This window comes from Hemibagrus wyckioides, linkage group LG13, assembly GCF_019097595.1.
Source record: "Hemibagrus wyckioides isolate EC202008001 linkage group LG13, SWU_Hwy_1.0, whole genome shotgun sequence".
NCBI classification, from domain to species: domain Eukaryota; kingdom Metazoa; phylum Chordata; class Actinopteri; order Siluriformes; family Bagridae; genus Hemibagrus; species Hemibagrus wyckioides.
Genome location: NC_080722.1, coordinates 24,730,857 through 24,744,372, shown reverse-complemented (window position 1 = coordinate 24,744,372; position 13,516 = coordinate 24,730,857). Strand labels below are relative to the sequence as shown.

Sequence of the window (13,516 nt, the reverse complement as noted above, 5' to 3'; positions counted from 1 at the left end):
GTGTTGTATATTTAAATTACTCCTAAGGAAGCAAAGTGGGGTAACTTAGTTCTGTGCACTTTCTTAACATTTGAATGATCACTGAACATTAAGACAGTATAATGTACTTACTTTTGCATGAATGTAATTAATGAAGTGTTTGGTCCAATTTCTTCACCACCTTTGATCCCGCCTCCTCTGTGATTCCATTGGTCATCTCTGTATGACCAAAATCATTTTCCTAACTGCAGCAAAAAAAAGTTTCAGGGGATGTAGGGGTAGTTTGAATCCCAAGTCCACCAAGCTGCCACTGCTGGACCCCAGAGCAAGGCCCTTAACCCTCAATTACTCAGTTGTACAAAATGTAAGTAGCTCTGGATAAGGGCAGATTGTAACTGTAAATTATTTAAATAAGCAAAACTCTCACCTGTGGTACAGGCAAACAGCTGAGTTGGCCTTGTGGCACACTACAGGGAGGCACAGAGCACTGTCTTAATCATAATCAGTGTCTACATGCTCCATTTGTCCTGAGTTAGCTTTGCCATGTATACAATCCCCTCCAAAGGTATTGCAAGGTCATCTCTGCTATTTTATCATATCAAATTATTATAAAGAATTTCAGACCGTCTTTATTAGCAGACCAATCCCCTTTTAGGTGACTTTTGAAAAAAATCATTATATTTTGATGCTTTTTTAGGCTTGTATCACAGTTTTTTTAGTTGTTGTTTATTTAAGGGGTTTCTCCCTTAAGTCTCCTATTCAATACAGGAAATGTATGCTCAACTGCACAAATGCCCACGTCCATGCTACAAAATTGAGCTGACAGACTGTCTAGAAGAGTGGAGGTAATTATAACAGCAAACAAGTGCTAAATCTAGTATGGGATGTTTTACAAGCACATATTCATGTGAATCTGCACACCCACAAACAAGCTTTTTTGTACTAAATGACTCTTTTTTATCTGTATAGACACAAGTGACAAACAATGCAGAGTGATGAAGAGACCAACAAACTAAAACTACATGATTCTTCCCATTGCTGCACGGGATCATTTATCAGGGTTCAATGGTCCTAATTATTGCCTGTCCAAAGCATGTAGTAGACAAATGGAAGAACGTGAAATTAGCAATCAGACCCAATGATGTTTTGACCTTTTGTCTAGATACCCCCAAATCTATTCATTGTCTTTATATGGTGTGGACTGGCAGCCCTGACTCTGCATTAATGATGAGTAATGACAGGTTGCTCTGACTCAGGATACACTTTTTGTGGTAAAGAGGAACAAGACCACTCCATGAGTGACTTGGTCTGGGTTTGAAACATTGGAAGATGCATAACCAAGGGTCTTGGAGTTAAACCTGCCCTTGATCACAACCAAAACTGTCCATCTTACAGGAAGCTGTGATGTTGTGATGACAGTGTACATGGCTGCATTGATTGAGCATAAATCCATTTGCCATGAGCCAACAAAGTGGGGGGCACTAGGTGGATTAAAGCACTGGATTAAAGGACACTAAATCCATACTGGAGAGTAGGTCAACATAGAAGGCTTTAGTGGTATGGCATTTGTATACTATACCGCAACATTTTGTCTGTCTACCCTGCTCAGGAAGGGACCAAAGCTGTCTGTGGATGTGGAATAGAAGGCAGGGAAAGAGCTCCAACCTAGAATCAGGCAGGTTATCCTTTTGTGGAACATCAAGTAACCCATGCTACTTATGAAGCTCTAGCAGGCTCTGCTAGACCTGTTGACTGCCTCTCTGTCTCTAATGAGCCAGAAGTGCCTTCTGATCTCTGCAAATGCCTTATACAGGAAAGGGTAACGGTGTTGGTTGTCATAGTGTTTAATGAGCTGTTTGGAGATGTGTGAGACTCTTTCTTGTCAGGGGAAGCCTAGCTCATGGCCCAGCACCCCAAATACAGGGTTTCCCTCCACCCCCCATCCCTCTTTGTCTGTTACTTCCTCCCTTAGGTTCGTGTTTCTGGGGCCACAGATTTAGGGATCGGGCCTGGCTAGGTGTGCTGGTGCTGCAAGGACCCATGTCACTTGTTGGAAGTGGGGGAATTGGTCCATATTCTAATTCCAGGGACAAAAATATAAAATCACTTGTCCAGCAATTGAGCTCCAAAATGCTCACCAAGTTGAGATCACATTGCAAGTCAGTTATGAGGTAAGGCAGAAGGATAGAGGTGGGACACAGCGGATTTACCACATTAATCTCCTTAAACCACAGACAGATATGGTCCCTCGAAATTTTATGCCCAATCCCCTAATGCCTCACATTAACAAACTGCTTGATCAGTTACATGTGGCTCATATTTCCTTGGCACTGGATATAACAAGGGATATTGGCAGATCCCCTCCTTGACTTTCATGTCCCAGGAAAAACATTTACAGCAGATTGTAACCCTTCCAGCTGGGTTATTTGGAGCCGCAGTGAAATTCTGGTGACTCATGGACAGAAACCTCACCCCAAACAATGCTTATGCCACTGCCTATCTAGATGACGTGATTTATACTAATGCTTGTCATTGGTACATACATGATCTGAGGACTGTTCTGAGATTGTTGAGAGGGGCAGGACTCACAGGAAACCCAAAAATGTGCAATTGGGTGGACAGAATTATTATTTCTGGGATTCTACCTGGTTCATGAGAAGGTGCGTCCCCAAATTGATAAGACTGCAGTGATTGCAGCCTTCCTATGACCCGAGACCAGCTATCTAGATGCCTAGATGTCCGTGGCAGATTTCCTTTCTTGGCATGGTGAGGGGAGTCAGTGGCAGGCCAGGCTCCTCCCTGCCCTGAATTGGGCAGTTGGGGTATCTGGATGTAGGGGCGTGGTCAAGCACTGGTTTGTGAATGAAGGGTGGAGCCCAGAAAATTGAGTGATAAGGATCTAAGCCTGTGCAGGATTGCTCTAATGCGTGCTCTGTGTTTCACTCACCAGCAGCAAAGATAAAATGAGGAGTGATGATTGTCGAGACAGAGAGAGCTGAACAGCACAGAGACATGTGTGTATGTGTGAGAGATAAAATTGCTGAAAAGCAAAGGGAAAGAAATTAGCCAAAGGCAAAATAATTATCCCAAGCCTGCCTCCTGTCTTCTCATTCTTGACCAACCCTGGAAAGCATCTGTTACTACCTCGAGGTAAGTATCAGGTGGTTTCCTGGTGTGAATGGAAGAATGGCTGTCAGCACCATCAAACAAAATGTCCACAACAACACTGCTGGGTGATAACTTTTACTGTGAAAAATACTTAATGACATTAACATACAACATTCATTGGACATATATACACTACTCACAAAAAGTTAAGGATATTTGGCTTTTGGGTGAAATTTATGGAAAATGTAAAACGTTCACGCTACAGTGATATTATATCATGAAAGTAGGGCATTTAAGTAGAAGCTGCAATGGTGATTTCCTCATCTCAAACAATTTATTGAAACAAAAGCCAACAACAGTGGTGGGTATACCACAACAAAAAATCTCAATGTCTCAATAATTTGTCATGTGCCCTTGACCATCAATTACAGCTTGACAACAATGTCTCATGCTGTTCACGAGTCGACTTATTGTCTGCTGAGGCATGGCATTCCACTCTTCTTGAAGGGCGGCCCTCAGGTCATTGAGGTTCTGGGGTGCAGGGTTACTAATGATGCGACCTCGATGAACTGGAGCATTGTCGTCCATGAAGATGAAATTAGGCCTGTGTTGTTCATGCAGGGGCACAATGACTGGATTAATCATGTTATTCAGGTAGTATTGGCTTGTCACTGTACCATTCACAAGATGTAGGGCAGTTCTGTATTGAGTGGACACACCTGCCCAGACTGTAACACCACCACAACAGTGGCTGATGCATAGCGCTCTCCTTGACGTTTCCAACATTGTTGGGTCCATCATTTCTGCTCAATGTGAATCGACTTTCATCAAAGAACAGCAGTGAGGCCCACTGGTCCCTCGTCCAGCGTAAATGCTCCCTGGCCCGACGCCTGTGCCTGGTGGTGTGGTCAGGTACTCTTGCAGGTCGTCTAGCACGCAGACAACGCTGATGTAAACGGTTTCGAATGGTGTGACGTGACACTTGGGTTCCTCTCACCTCCCTTAAATGTGTCTGGAGTTGAGTGGCATTCATCATCCGGTTCCACAGGGCACTGTTCACAATGAAGCGGTCATCAATGTGGGATGTGGCCAAAGGACGTCCACTTCTATGCCTTTCTGCGACTCTTCCGGTCTCTCTGTATCTCTGTCACAACCTGCTGATGACACTCTGTGACACTCTAAGCTCAGTGGCCACTTCCCTCTGAGAACATCCTGTTTGAAGCCTCGCAATTGCAAGGTACTGTTGATCAATTGTTAGGTGTTGTCTTGGTCTCATGATGTCAAAATGTGAACAGCATGATGAAGAGTTTAAATACCAATTCTAACTGAACCAGAAAATTTATTGGTCGATTCATGGATCAAACACCAGTTGTGAATTTTGCCGTTAAGCACCTTGTTAGAGAACCGCAAGTTATGCAAAAAGTACTGAAACACTGAACAGTTGGACATGTGCACTCAAAAGTGTAGAGAAGGTCAAATTAAGTTCACCTGTAAAGGTTGTAGTGCATTTTAGGTGCACCCTGAAATTTCACCCGAAAGCCCAATATCCTTAACTTTTTGTGAGTAGTGTATATTCACAATTAGAGACAAAGGTAGGAGATGGACTGCAATGGTGCTTAAAGAAAGAACAAAATATAACAAAATGTTAGTTAAAGTTCCTTTTCTCAGTGACCAGGATTGGATGGACAATGACACCACTGATCAATCTGTAATGACTTTATAGACACAGATAAAAAATAAGGATATGAACCATGGCATGTTATAGTGTCAAGAGTGGCCTGCTTAGTGTCTGCTCAAAACCTGTAGTGGACGAATGGAACAAAGTGGCACTAAGTTAGCAGTAAAGCCACCAAAGACATGTTGGTACTTTGTACACAAGCCTCAAGCGGTGTGTTCATCATTATACAATCAAAACTACTTTCCTAAACTACCAGAACCTTATAAAAAGAAAAAACCTGGTGTCTAAGGTGTCTAAACTAGATCATGCATGTGTCTAAGTAGAAAAAATCTTCAGGTTAACCAGCAAGATTACTTCCAGGGGTTTGCTACTCTGATGGTCATGATAGACCAGTCATGATAGATTAGTCATTTTATTTAGTCTCATGATTTATTATAATTTCCCAGCTTTTACTCAGTCCTAAACCAGAGGTCAATAAAATCAGATATCTGAAAGGGATAGTAAGGTGTTGGACTGCTGATTGGAAGGTTGGGAGTTTGAATCCCAGGTCCACCAAGCTGCCCCCCTCTGGTCCCTGAGCAAGGCCCTTAACCCTCAATTGATCAGTTGTACAAATGAGATAAATTTTAAGTAATAAGGGTGTCTACCAAATGCCAGAAATATAAATATATATAAACACATATTTCAGATTTAAAAAACTAAGAGGATGCATCTAGACTCTTTTCTGTTCTAGGTTGTGGAATGAACTTCCCCTAGATGTCAGAATAGCACAAAGGAAGGGGTGAAGACCCACCTCTTCCTGAAATATTTCAAATAGAACTTGTTTAAAGTTAAGTTGCCTTTATTTGTCACATATACTTTACAGCACAGTGAAATTCTTTCTTCACATATCCCATCCTTGGAGGTATGGGTCAGAGCACAGGGTCAATCATGATACAGAGCCCCTGGAGCAGGGTGGGGTTGGGGGCCTTGCTCAAGGGCCCAACAGTGGCAGTGCTCGAACCCCTATCTTCTGGTCAATGACCCAGAGCCTTAACCACCTGAGCTACCAACAATTTCCTTGGATTCAAAAGAAATTGAATCAGTATCAATGTATTCATTAATAAAGACTTAAAAACAATTTTGTACATCACTCTGTAAAAGAACATCTGCCAAATGCTGTAAATGTAAATGAAAATGGAATTGATAAAAAACAAATTGATAATTGATAGGTATTTCTAAGAATTGTTTAATCTTTGGCTCCCAATGGTTTGAAATATTTGTTCTGATTGATTATGATTTTTATATGTGAACAAAAAAAGCCCCAAAAAGTCACCTATATTTTTGGTTAATCAACCTGGCACAGTGTTTTTTTATTGTTTTTAATTGCAGGGGAGTTAATTTTTGTTCAACTTTTTCTTTAGCCCCAGATAACTGACTGTAGATGGTTAGCAAAAGTTTAGTTAATTATGAATATTTTTACCTGAGAATTGATAATAAAATATTATTAATGATATTAATGATTTTATCAGTAGCATTACAGCTCCACAGTCTGAAGTTCAAACTCCAAACTCAGGTAACTTTCAGTGCTGACTTCTGTAAGTTATCCTTATCCTGTCAAAGTGGGTTCTCCTGCTTTCTTCCCCCATCCTAGAACAATTTTTTGTATAGCACTTTTAACAATGGACATTGTCTCAAAGCAGCTTTAAAACAGAAATATAGAAAAATAGAGAAAAAAAGTTAAGGTTATAAATTAATTTACTATTTCTCTCTAACGTTTATCTCTAATGAGAAGCCTGAGGCTATGATATCGAGGAAAAACTCTCTGAGATGATCTGAAGAAGAAACCTTGAGAGGAACCAGGCTCAGAAGGGAACCTCATCCTCATTTGGGTGACACTGGACTGTAAAAAGTGTAAATGCTGAGACTACCATTCTACAATAGCAACCAAGAGCTCTGAGGAGATAATAGGTCAGTGTAGTTTCTGAGATCATTATTGACTCAGCACTAATTCCTTCCTGCCGAAAGCTGACCAATGCAACAGCAGTTCAAATACAGTGTGATTATCTCAAAGTGGTTCTATCCACAGCAGTCCACTGGGTCACAGACTGTCCACTCTGATCCATCCCCAGCAGCAGTGAGCACCACCAAGTGATGAGACACCAACCAGGGGTAGAGTGTCTGGATGGATCAGGCAGGTCCGGAAAGAAGAAGTGGTCACACTAGGAGCTCGGGTGTGGGACGGATAGCTCAACAGAGAGAGACAGAGAGAGAGAAAAAATATTAGGTATTCTTGTGATCATGTGATGTTTAAAGACAATATAGATTATATGTAGAGCATGCCAGAAGTTCATGCATTTTATATTGTGGATAATAAACGAGAGAGAAAATCTGTAGCCTTCTATAATGCAATTCTGAAGTAAACCATATGTATATATACACACACATATATATATATATATATATATATATATATATATATATATATATATATAGATCTGAAAAATATTGTATAAACACTTATCAGCACAACTCTCTTCACTTCACATCTTATTGTGCAATTTAGTAAATTTAGGACTTGTACCACTAAAACCTGATGGAAATGAATAGTCCCATAATTCAAAATTAATGAGTTCAACATGCATGCTATATGGAATACACACTGCTCACACTCCTGGGGAAAAAATGCCATAGCTAGGACATCTCACAGATCAAGTTCCTCTGCATGGATGCATTTCTTGTGTTATAGCCTGGTTAATTGGGGAGAATGAACTTATAATCCATTGTAAGTAATCCATCCATTCTCTACACCGCTTATCCGACTGGGTCGCATGGATCCTGGAGCTTATCCCAGGAGTCTCGGGGCACAAGGCAGGGTTCACCCTGGACAGGATGGCAGTTTAACGTAGGGCAATATAAGTAAAGACAAATTTTTATTTGTGTGTGTGTGCATGAGTGTGAGTCTATTTTTGTGTCACTTTCCAACCCTTGTCTTATAAATCTTTAGATTTATAAGTACACTATGTATGGCCTCTTAATCATCCTTTGGTTTAGACTTAAAGCAATAAAAATGATTTGTAAGAATGAATCTCAAATGAATTTCACCATCTGAGATGTCTGAGAGAATGAGAAGGAACACTGTATTCCCGCAATATATCACTTTCAGTTAAAGGTCAGAATGCTGGCAAAATCCAGTCCACCTGATATTAGAGGTTTTAGCATTTCATCCAGTGTGTCCTTCAACAGCATGCCAAACATGATCTAACCAAGTAGAGCACTAAAAACATTTCTTAAAGTTCAAAAACAGGTTCAAAAATACACCCAGAGATAACAATCTGCTGAGGGAAGAGATGGAGACTCCTGTAAAGCTTAGGATACCCATGGGGATCCCCTGTTCTTTCCTGTTTTAGAACTGTGTGCAATATTGTAGATCTTTGGCCATCTGCCATAGTTGTGAGAGGGGGAGAAGGTAGGGTATATAAACACTAAATTTCTTCCACCATCTGTGTTTCTGCCTCTGCAAATCAAACAACCATGGCTAACACAGCTCAGTCAAACGCTGCACCAATGCTGGTAAGCATTTTTTTTTTTTTAATCTGGAAAAGAAATGTTCTTAATCGTGTTTTTATGGTAACTAAAACAAAATTTTTCCTAATGTTCAAACAAATACAATATTTAGATTATGAACTAAAGCTTGTTTTTGCCCATGTGTGCTTTCAGGGATTAAAATGAATTTATTAGGCGATCTTAAGTGACATTTTACAATATCCTTTTGATATAAATTTTGTAACTGAACTCTGTTTCTTCATCTATATTAAAAAATCAGTGCACCCTCACCTGGCATCCTAACCTCTCACGTTCCTGGGTTTAAATCCTCTGCTTGGTCACTGACTTTGCTGAGCTTTGCATGTTCTTCTTATATCATGGCAGAAAATACTAGGTTTTGAACAAAAAAAAATAAACAAAGACATGATTACAAGACATGCAGAAAGCAAAAGTCTATTCTAATAGATTTTAATATTCTAATCCAATCTATCTAAGCCTATAAATTCGGACTATAGAGGGGCTCTTCACGCTCCAAAGGTAATAGTCCTTGCCTGAGCATGCACACTATGTGGCGCTCAATTACCGGAGTATGTAGGCATGAATGATGGTTGATCTCACTTAACTTATAAGTGGAGCATATTTCTACTATTTTAGGTCTGCCTTACGGTATTTCTAGCTTATTGTTCTCAATTTAGCCCCAGAATTCCAAGGGGTCGGTGGCATGGCATTCGAAATATCAAGCCAAAAGAGTTAGAGTTTGTTGCCCAACAGCTGCAGCACTGTGAGCTTCTTCTGGGAAAACCATCATCTGCAATGTAATGCCATTTTTCGGACCAGATGATGGTCAATCTGCTAAATAGTGAGAATGCATACCTGCTATGTGTTAGGATTGTATATCAGGGTAATTATGAGACGATTTTCAGCTGTCAGTGAGCCCATTTGTGGAAGTGGCTGGCTTGTAACATGATTCCCTCTCCTGGTTCACAGAAAGACTTCAGCGCTGAACAAATTGAAGGTAAGCAGTTCAATATAAAATACTTCTCTGAAAACACAGATTATATCTAGTGTGCTTAGTTTCTAATAAATTGCCCATGTTGTTCTTGTGCAGACATTCGAGAGACCTTCTCAATGTTCATTATGACAGCCAAGGGCGAAATTTTACTCAGTCAGTGTGGCGATGTGATGAGGGCTTTGGGTCTGAATCCAACCAACGCAGAAATCTCTAAAGTGATTGGGACGTCAGATCCAGAGGGTAAGATTCAAATTAACAGCCCATCGAGTAAACATATGAAATCTGAAGAGAGCATGAGGCAAGAAGAGGGGCAATAAAATATTTTCCTAGATTTACTGTCAGGCCAAAGTTATGCAGGGTTTGGTGAGGGGGTGAGAGGGGGTGTGGTGGTGGTGGGTGGGGGGGGGGTTGCAGTGATTTTCATAAGGTATGCCAAGGAGCAGTATGTTCTTTCTTTCTTTTTCTAATCCTGATGAATAATTTGGCAAAATCTGAAGATCCCTTTCCAGGAAATTCTCCTTTCTCTTGTCATTATCACTGTTTTGTGTGGTTCGTGTGTCAATTTCCATAAGAATTTTTCATCAGTTCAAATATCATCAGTCTTATTATATTACTGTAAATTTCCCATTGGGATGAATAAAGTATCTATCTATCTATCTATCTATCTATCTATCTATCTATCTATCTATCTATCTATCTAATCTTATTCACTTCACCTCTCACTGTTCAGAATGTTATGTCTGATCTGTGTCTATATGCACATGTTAGCTCAGTTTAAACATCATGCTAAGCCCCATGCATCATTTAAACATTTCAAATTCACTATTCTTTACCATTTTAACTGGGATCATTTTGTGTGTGCCACTTATTCTGATTTACAAATCTCTCCAAAATCCTTCTCCCTGCTGTCTTCCTGTGTTCCAGCGCTTCAATCCAAACCAGTCGACTTCGAGACGTTCTTGCCCATGTTCCAGCAACTCTCAGGGTCTTCAAAACAAGGCAAATACGAGGACTTTGTGGAGGCACTTCGCCCCCTAGACAAGGAAGGCAACGGCACGATCATGTGTGCCGAACTCCGACAAATTCTCCTCACACTCGGTAACGGTGCTTCATCTACAGAACACTTTTCAGGAATTTTCCACTCATCTTTTTTTGACAATGTCAAGTCATATTTTTCAGCAACAGGATGCAAAGAACAATCATGACAAGCAAAACGCAACTCCCAGTTGAAATCAGTCTCAGTTGATATTTATTATGTCATTACGTTCCTGCTTTCAGTCATTAAAATGTTATTTCATTCCTATTGGTCAAAATCTTTTACAAAATTGCTGCAGTAATTGTTGACATAATAAACGTTCTTTGCTTAGTGAACTTAACTGGAATAAATTGTTCTAATCTCCAACCCAGGTTTAAAACTCAGGTTATTTATTTATTTTTTTGCCAGGTGAAAGATTAACTGTGGGTGAAGTGGACGGTGTTTTTGCTGGACAGGAAGAATCGAATGGCTTCATCAGCTATGAAGGTAGTCTAAAGCTTTCTAGTCTAAATGCCAGCAATGGAAACTGACTTGGTTTAATGCATTTCATTTTCTTTCCTAGCTTTTGTGAAGCACATCATGTCGGAATGAATGACAGATTCAGGTAAAAAATATATGTATTATGAATGAATATGAATACAGAGTGTGTATATGTATATACACCAATCAGCCATAACATTGTGAGCAGTGAGAGGTGAAGTGAATAAGACTGATGATCTCCTCATCATGGCACCTGTTAGTGGGTGGGATATATTAGACAGCGAGTCAACATTTTGTCCTCAAAGTTGATGTTAGAAGCAGGAAAAATGGACCATCGTAAGGATTTGAGCGAGTTTGACAAGGTGGTCATAATGTTATGGCTGATGGGTGTAAGTGTATTCTTGTACTTTAGGGTGCTTTGGATAAAAATATCTCCACAAAATGTAGAAAAAGGGAACAATCACTGCATGCTTCGACGTGAGATAAATCTATTTATTCAAGCTTATGTACATTAGGATGCATCTCATAATGTAAAAGGTTTTTTGTTGGCTATTCTCCTGACCTTCTGACCCGTACACCGACAGCCCGAGGAAGACGTGATCGGATGTGAAGTGTTTCATAGATGTCTGCTGATTCAAAAGTCCTGCAATTTAATCATCGTTGCATCAAATATCTTAAAGTTGGATGGTTGTAGAAAATGCTGTGAATTTTAATGACATTAAAATATTTTTAAAACGGTTAATACGGCTGTGGCATTTATTTTCCCAACAAACGGAGAACTGATTCAAAGGTAGTTTGTCTGTCAGGCAAGAAATGTAGACAGGTTTTACTTTTACACAGTGAAAGGAAGATGGAAGTAGAAATATCGAATGCTTACAACAACTCAACACACACTCACACACTCAACAACAACACTGCAGTGTCCAGTGTCCAGCCAGCAGCAGCACTGAGGTCAGAACTGTATATGTATAGAGTGATACAACTATATGATCATATGAAGGGAAAGAGTGACACAAGTAGATGGAGAGAGAGAGAGAGAGAGAGAGAGAGAGAATCTTCTACTAGTAGATGGATAGAAAGACAATAGTCAGTGTGTGACATTGATAATGATTGACAGATGAGGTGAGAGTCTCTGTTACAGGAACACTGACAGAGGGAGAGGAGTGTGTCTTCAGGACTGAGAATTCTGATAGTCATTAAGATTCTGAACATAGCATCATTGTGTAAATATCTTAGAGTTCTGAGGATATTTGATCATCTAGTACAGGAAAACTGGACATCTTATCAGCTCGATCAGTCCGATCAGCCCGAATGCTGAGTGGTCACATTAGAAAACTGGATCTTGTCTATTACTATTATTAATAATAATAGACAAGATCCAGTTTTCTAATGTGACCACTCAGCACTCGGGCTGATCAGACCGATCGAGCTGAGCTAAGCTAAGCACTCTGCTAGATTTGGATCCTAAATCTCATTGGATTAAAACGTTTGTGAATAAAATGTACATTAAAATGAAGGGAAAGAGTATTTCAGAGCAGCATCATTACACGTGGGAGACAGAGACAGATCCATCAGTACGGCTACAGTAGCTAAGATGGCAGTAGCTTTTTGTACACCACTTACAGTTTAAAGATGAGGCGGTTCTAGGATAAGGAAAAAAGTGAGGATAAAATTCTCTCACCTGTTCTAATAGACATGTTCTAAAACCTGGCTCCAATGGAAGAACTCTTTACTGGCACTTGTTTATACAAAAATGTTTAAATGTCTCAGTCTGTATATAAGCAACCTCATAAAAGAGTTCTTGATTAGATTCCAGGCCTCCGGAGTGTATATTACAGGCAACTCCATGTCCTTGCCCCTTTACTCAACTGTAAAAGGGGTTTAGTGGAAGAGCAGCAGTTGCTAAGCTGCTACCAGGCACAAAAATCAGGAATGTCAGAGTGCGGAAGTGAAGATGGAGGAACAATGACGGCATAATAGAACTGAGACTCAACAGACCCAGAAGAGGAACTGGATTACCATCATTCAGTCTTACTCTGAGAGAGAGAGAGAGAGAGAGAGAGAGAGAGAGAGAGAGAGAGAGAGAGAGAGAATGAAAGAAAGAAGGTCTAGTCATGAATGGGTCACAAATACCGCCTAGTGGTGTGAAAAAAGAAATCTATCCACTTGTTTAAAGAATCATGTTCTGTAGCCTATACACAGGAGGAGGAGGAGGAAGAAGAAGAAGAAGAGGAAGAAGAAGAAGAAGAAGAAGAGGAGGAAGAAGAGGAAGAAGAACAAGAAGGAAAAAGGAGAAGAAGAAGAAGAAGCAGAAGGGACTCTATCTGGCTCTCAGTGGTTCTACAGCCTATCCTGTAAAAACTGGGCATGAAGCAGATAATACTAATAATAATAATAATAATAATAATAATAATAATAATAATAATAATAATTAGTAAGGACAGGATGACTTTTGAAAGATGATGAATCTTTCAGATGCTTTATTTGTACCTAAAATGTAGAAATCAAAATAAAATGTAATGCAATCAAGTAAATGGTGTGTTTGTCCAACAAACACACACACACACTGTTCATGTACACGGCATATTCATGAATATTTATTCTGTATGTATGTATGTATATATATATATATAAGACTATCTATCTATTAAATCTATTTTTAATGCGTTTTTCATGTATGTCTGACGTCATCGGCTTC

General features: G+C 39.8%; 1 protein-coding gene across 1 annotated transcript; it reads left to right on the top strand.

Moving 5' to 3' along the window:
* The first annotated feature begins 8,125 nt into the window (after positions 1-8,125).
* Positions 8,126-11,551, top strand: zgc:163073 (uncharacterized protein LOC100037358 homolog). Its single transcript, XM_058405660.1, has 7 exons — positions 8,126-8,317; positions 9,278-9,305; positions 9,399-9,542; positions 10,227-10,400; positions 10,747-10,824; positions 10,901-10,942; positions 11,403-11,551. The coding sequence occupies exons 1-6, from the start codon at positions 8,279-8,281 to the stop codon at positions 10,927-10,929; spliced, it is 492 nt and encodes a 163-aa protein (XP_058261643.1). The 5' UTR covers positions 8,126-8,278; the 3' UTR covers positions 10,930-10,942; positions 11,403-11,551.
* Positions 11,552-13,516: the final 1,965 nt, after the last annotated feature.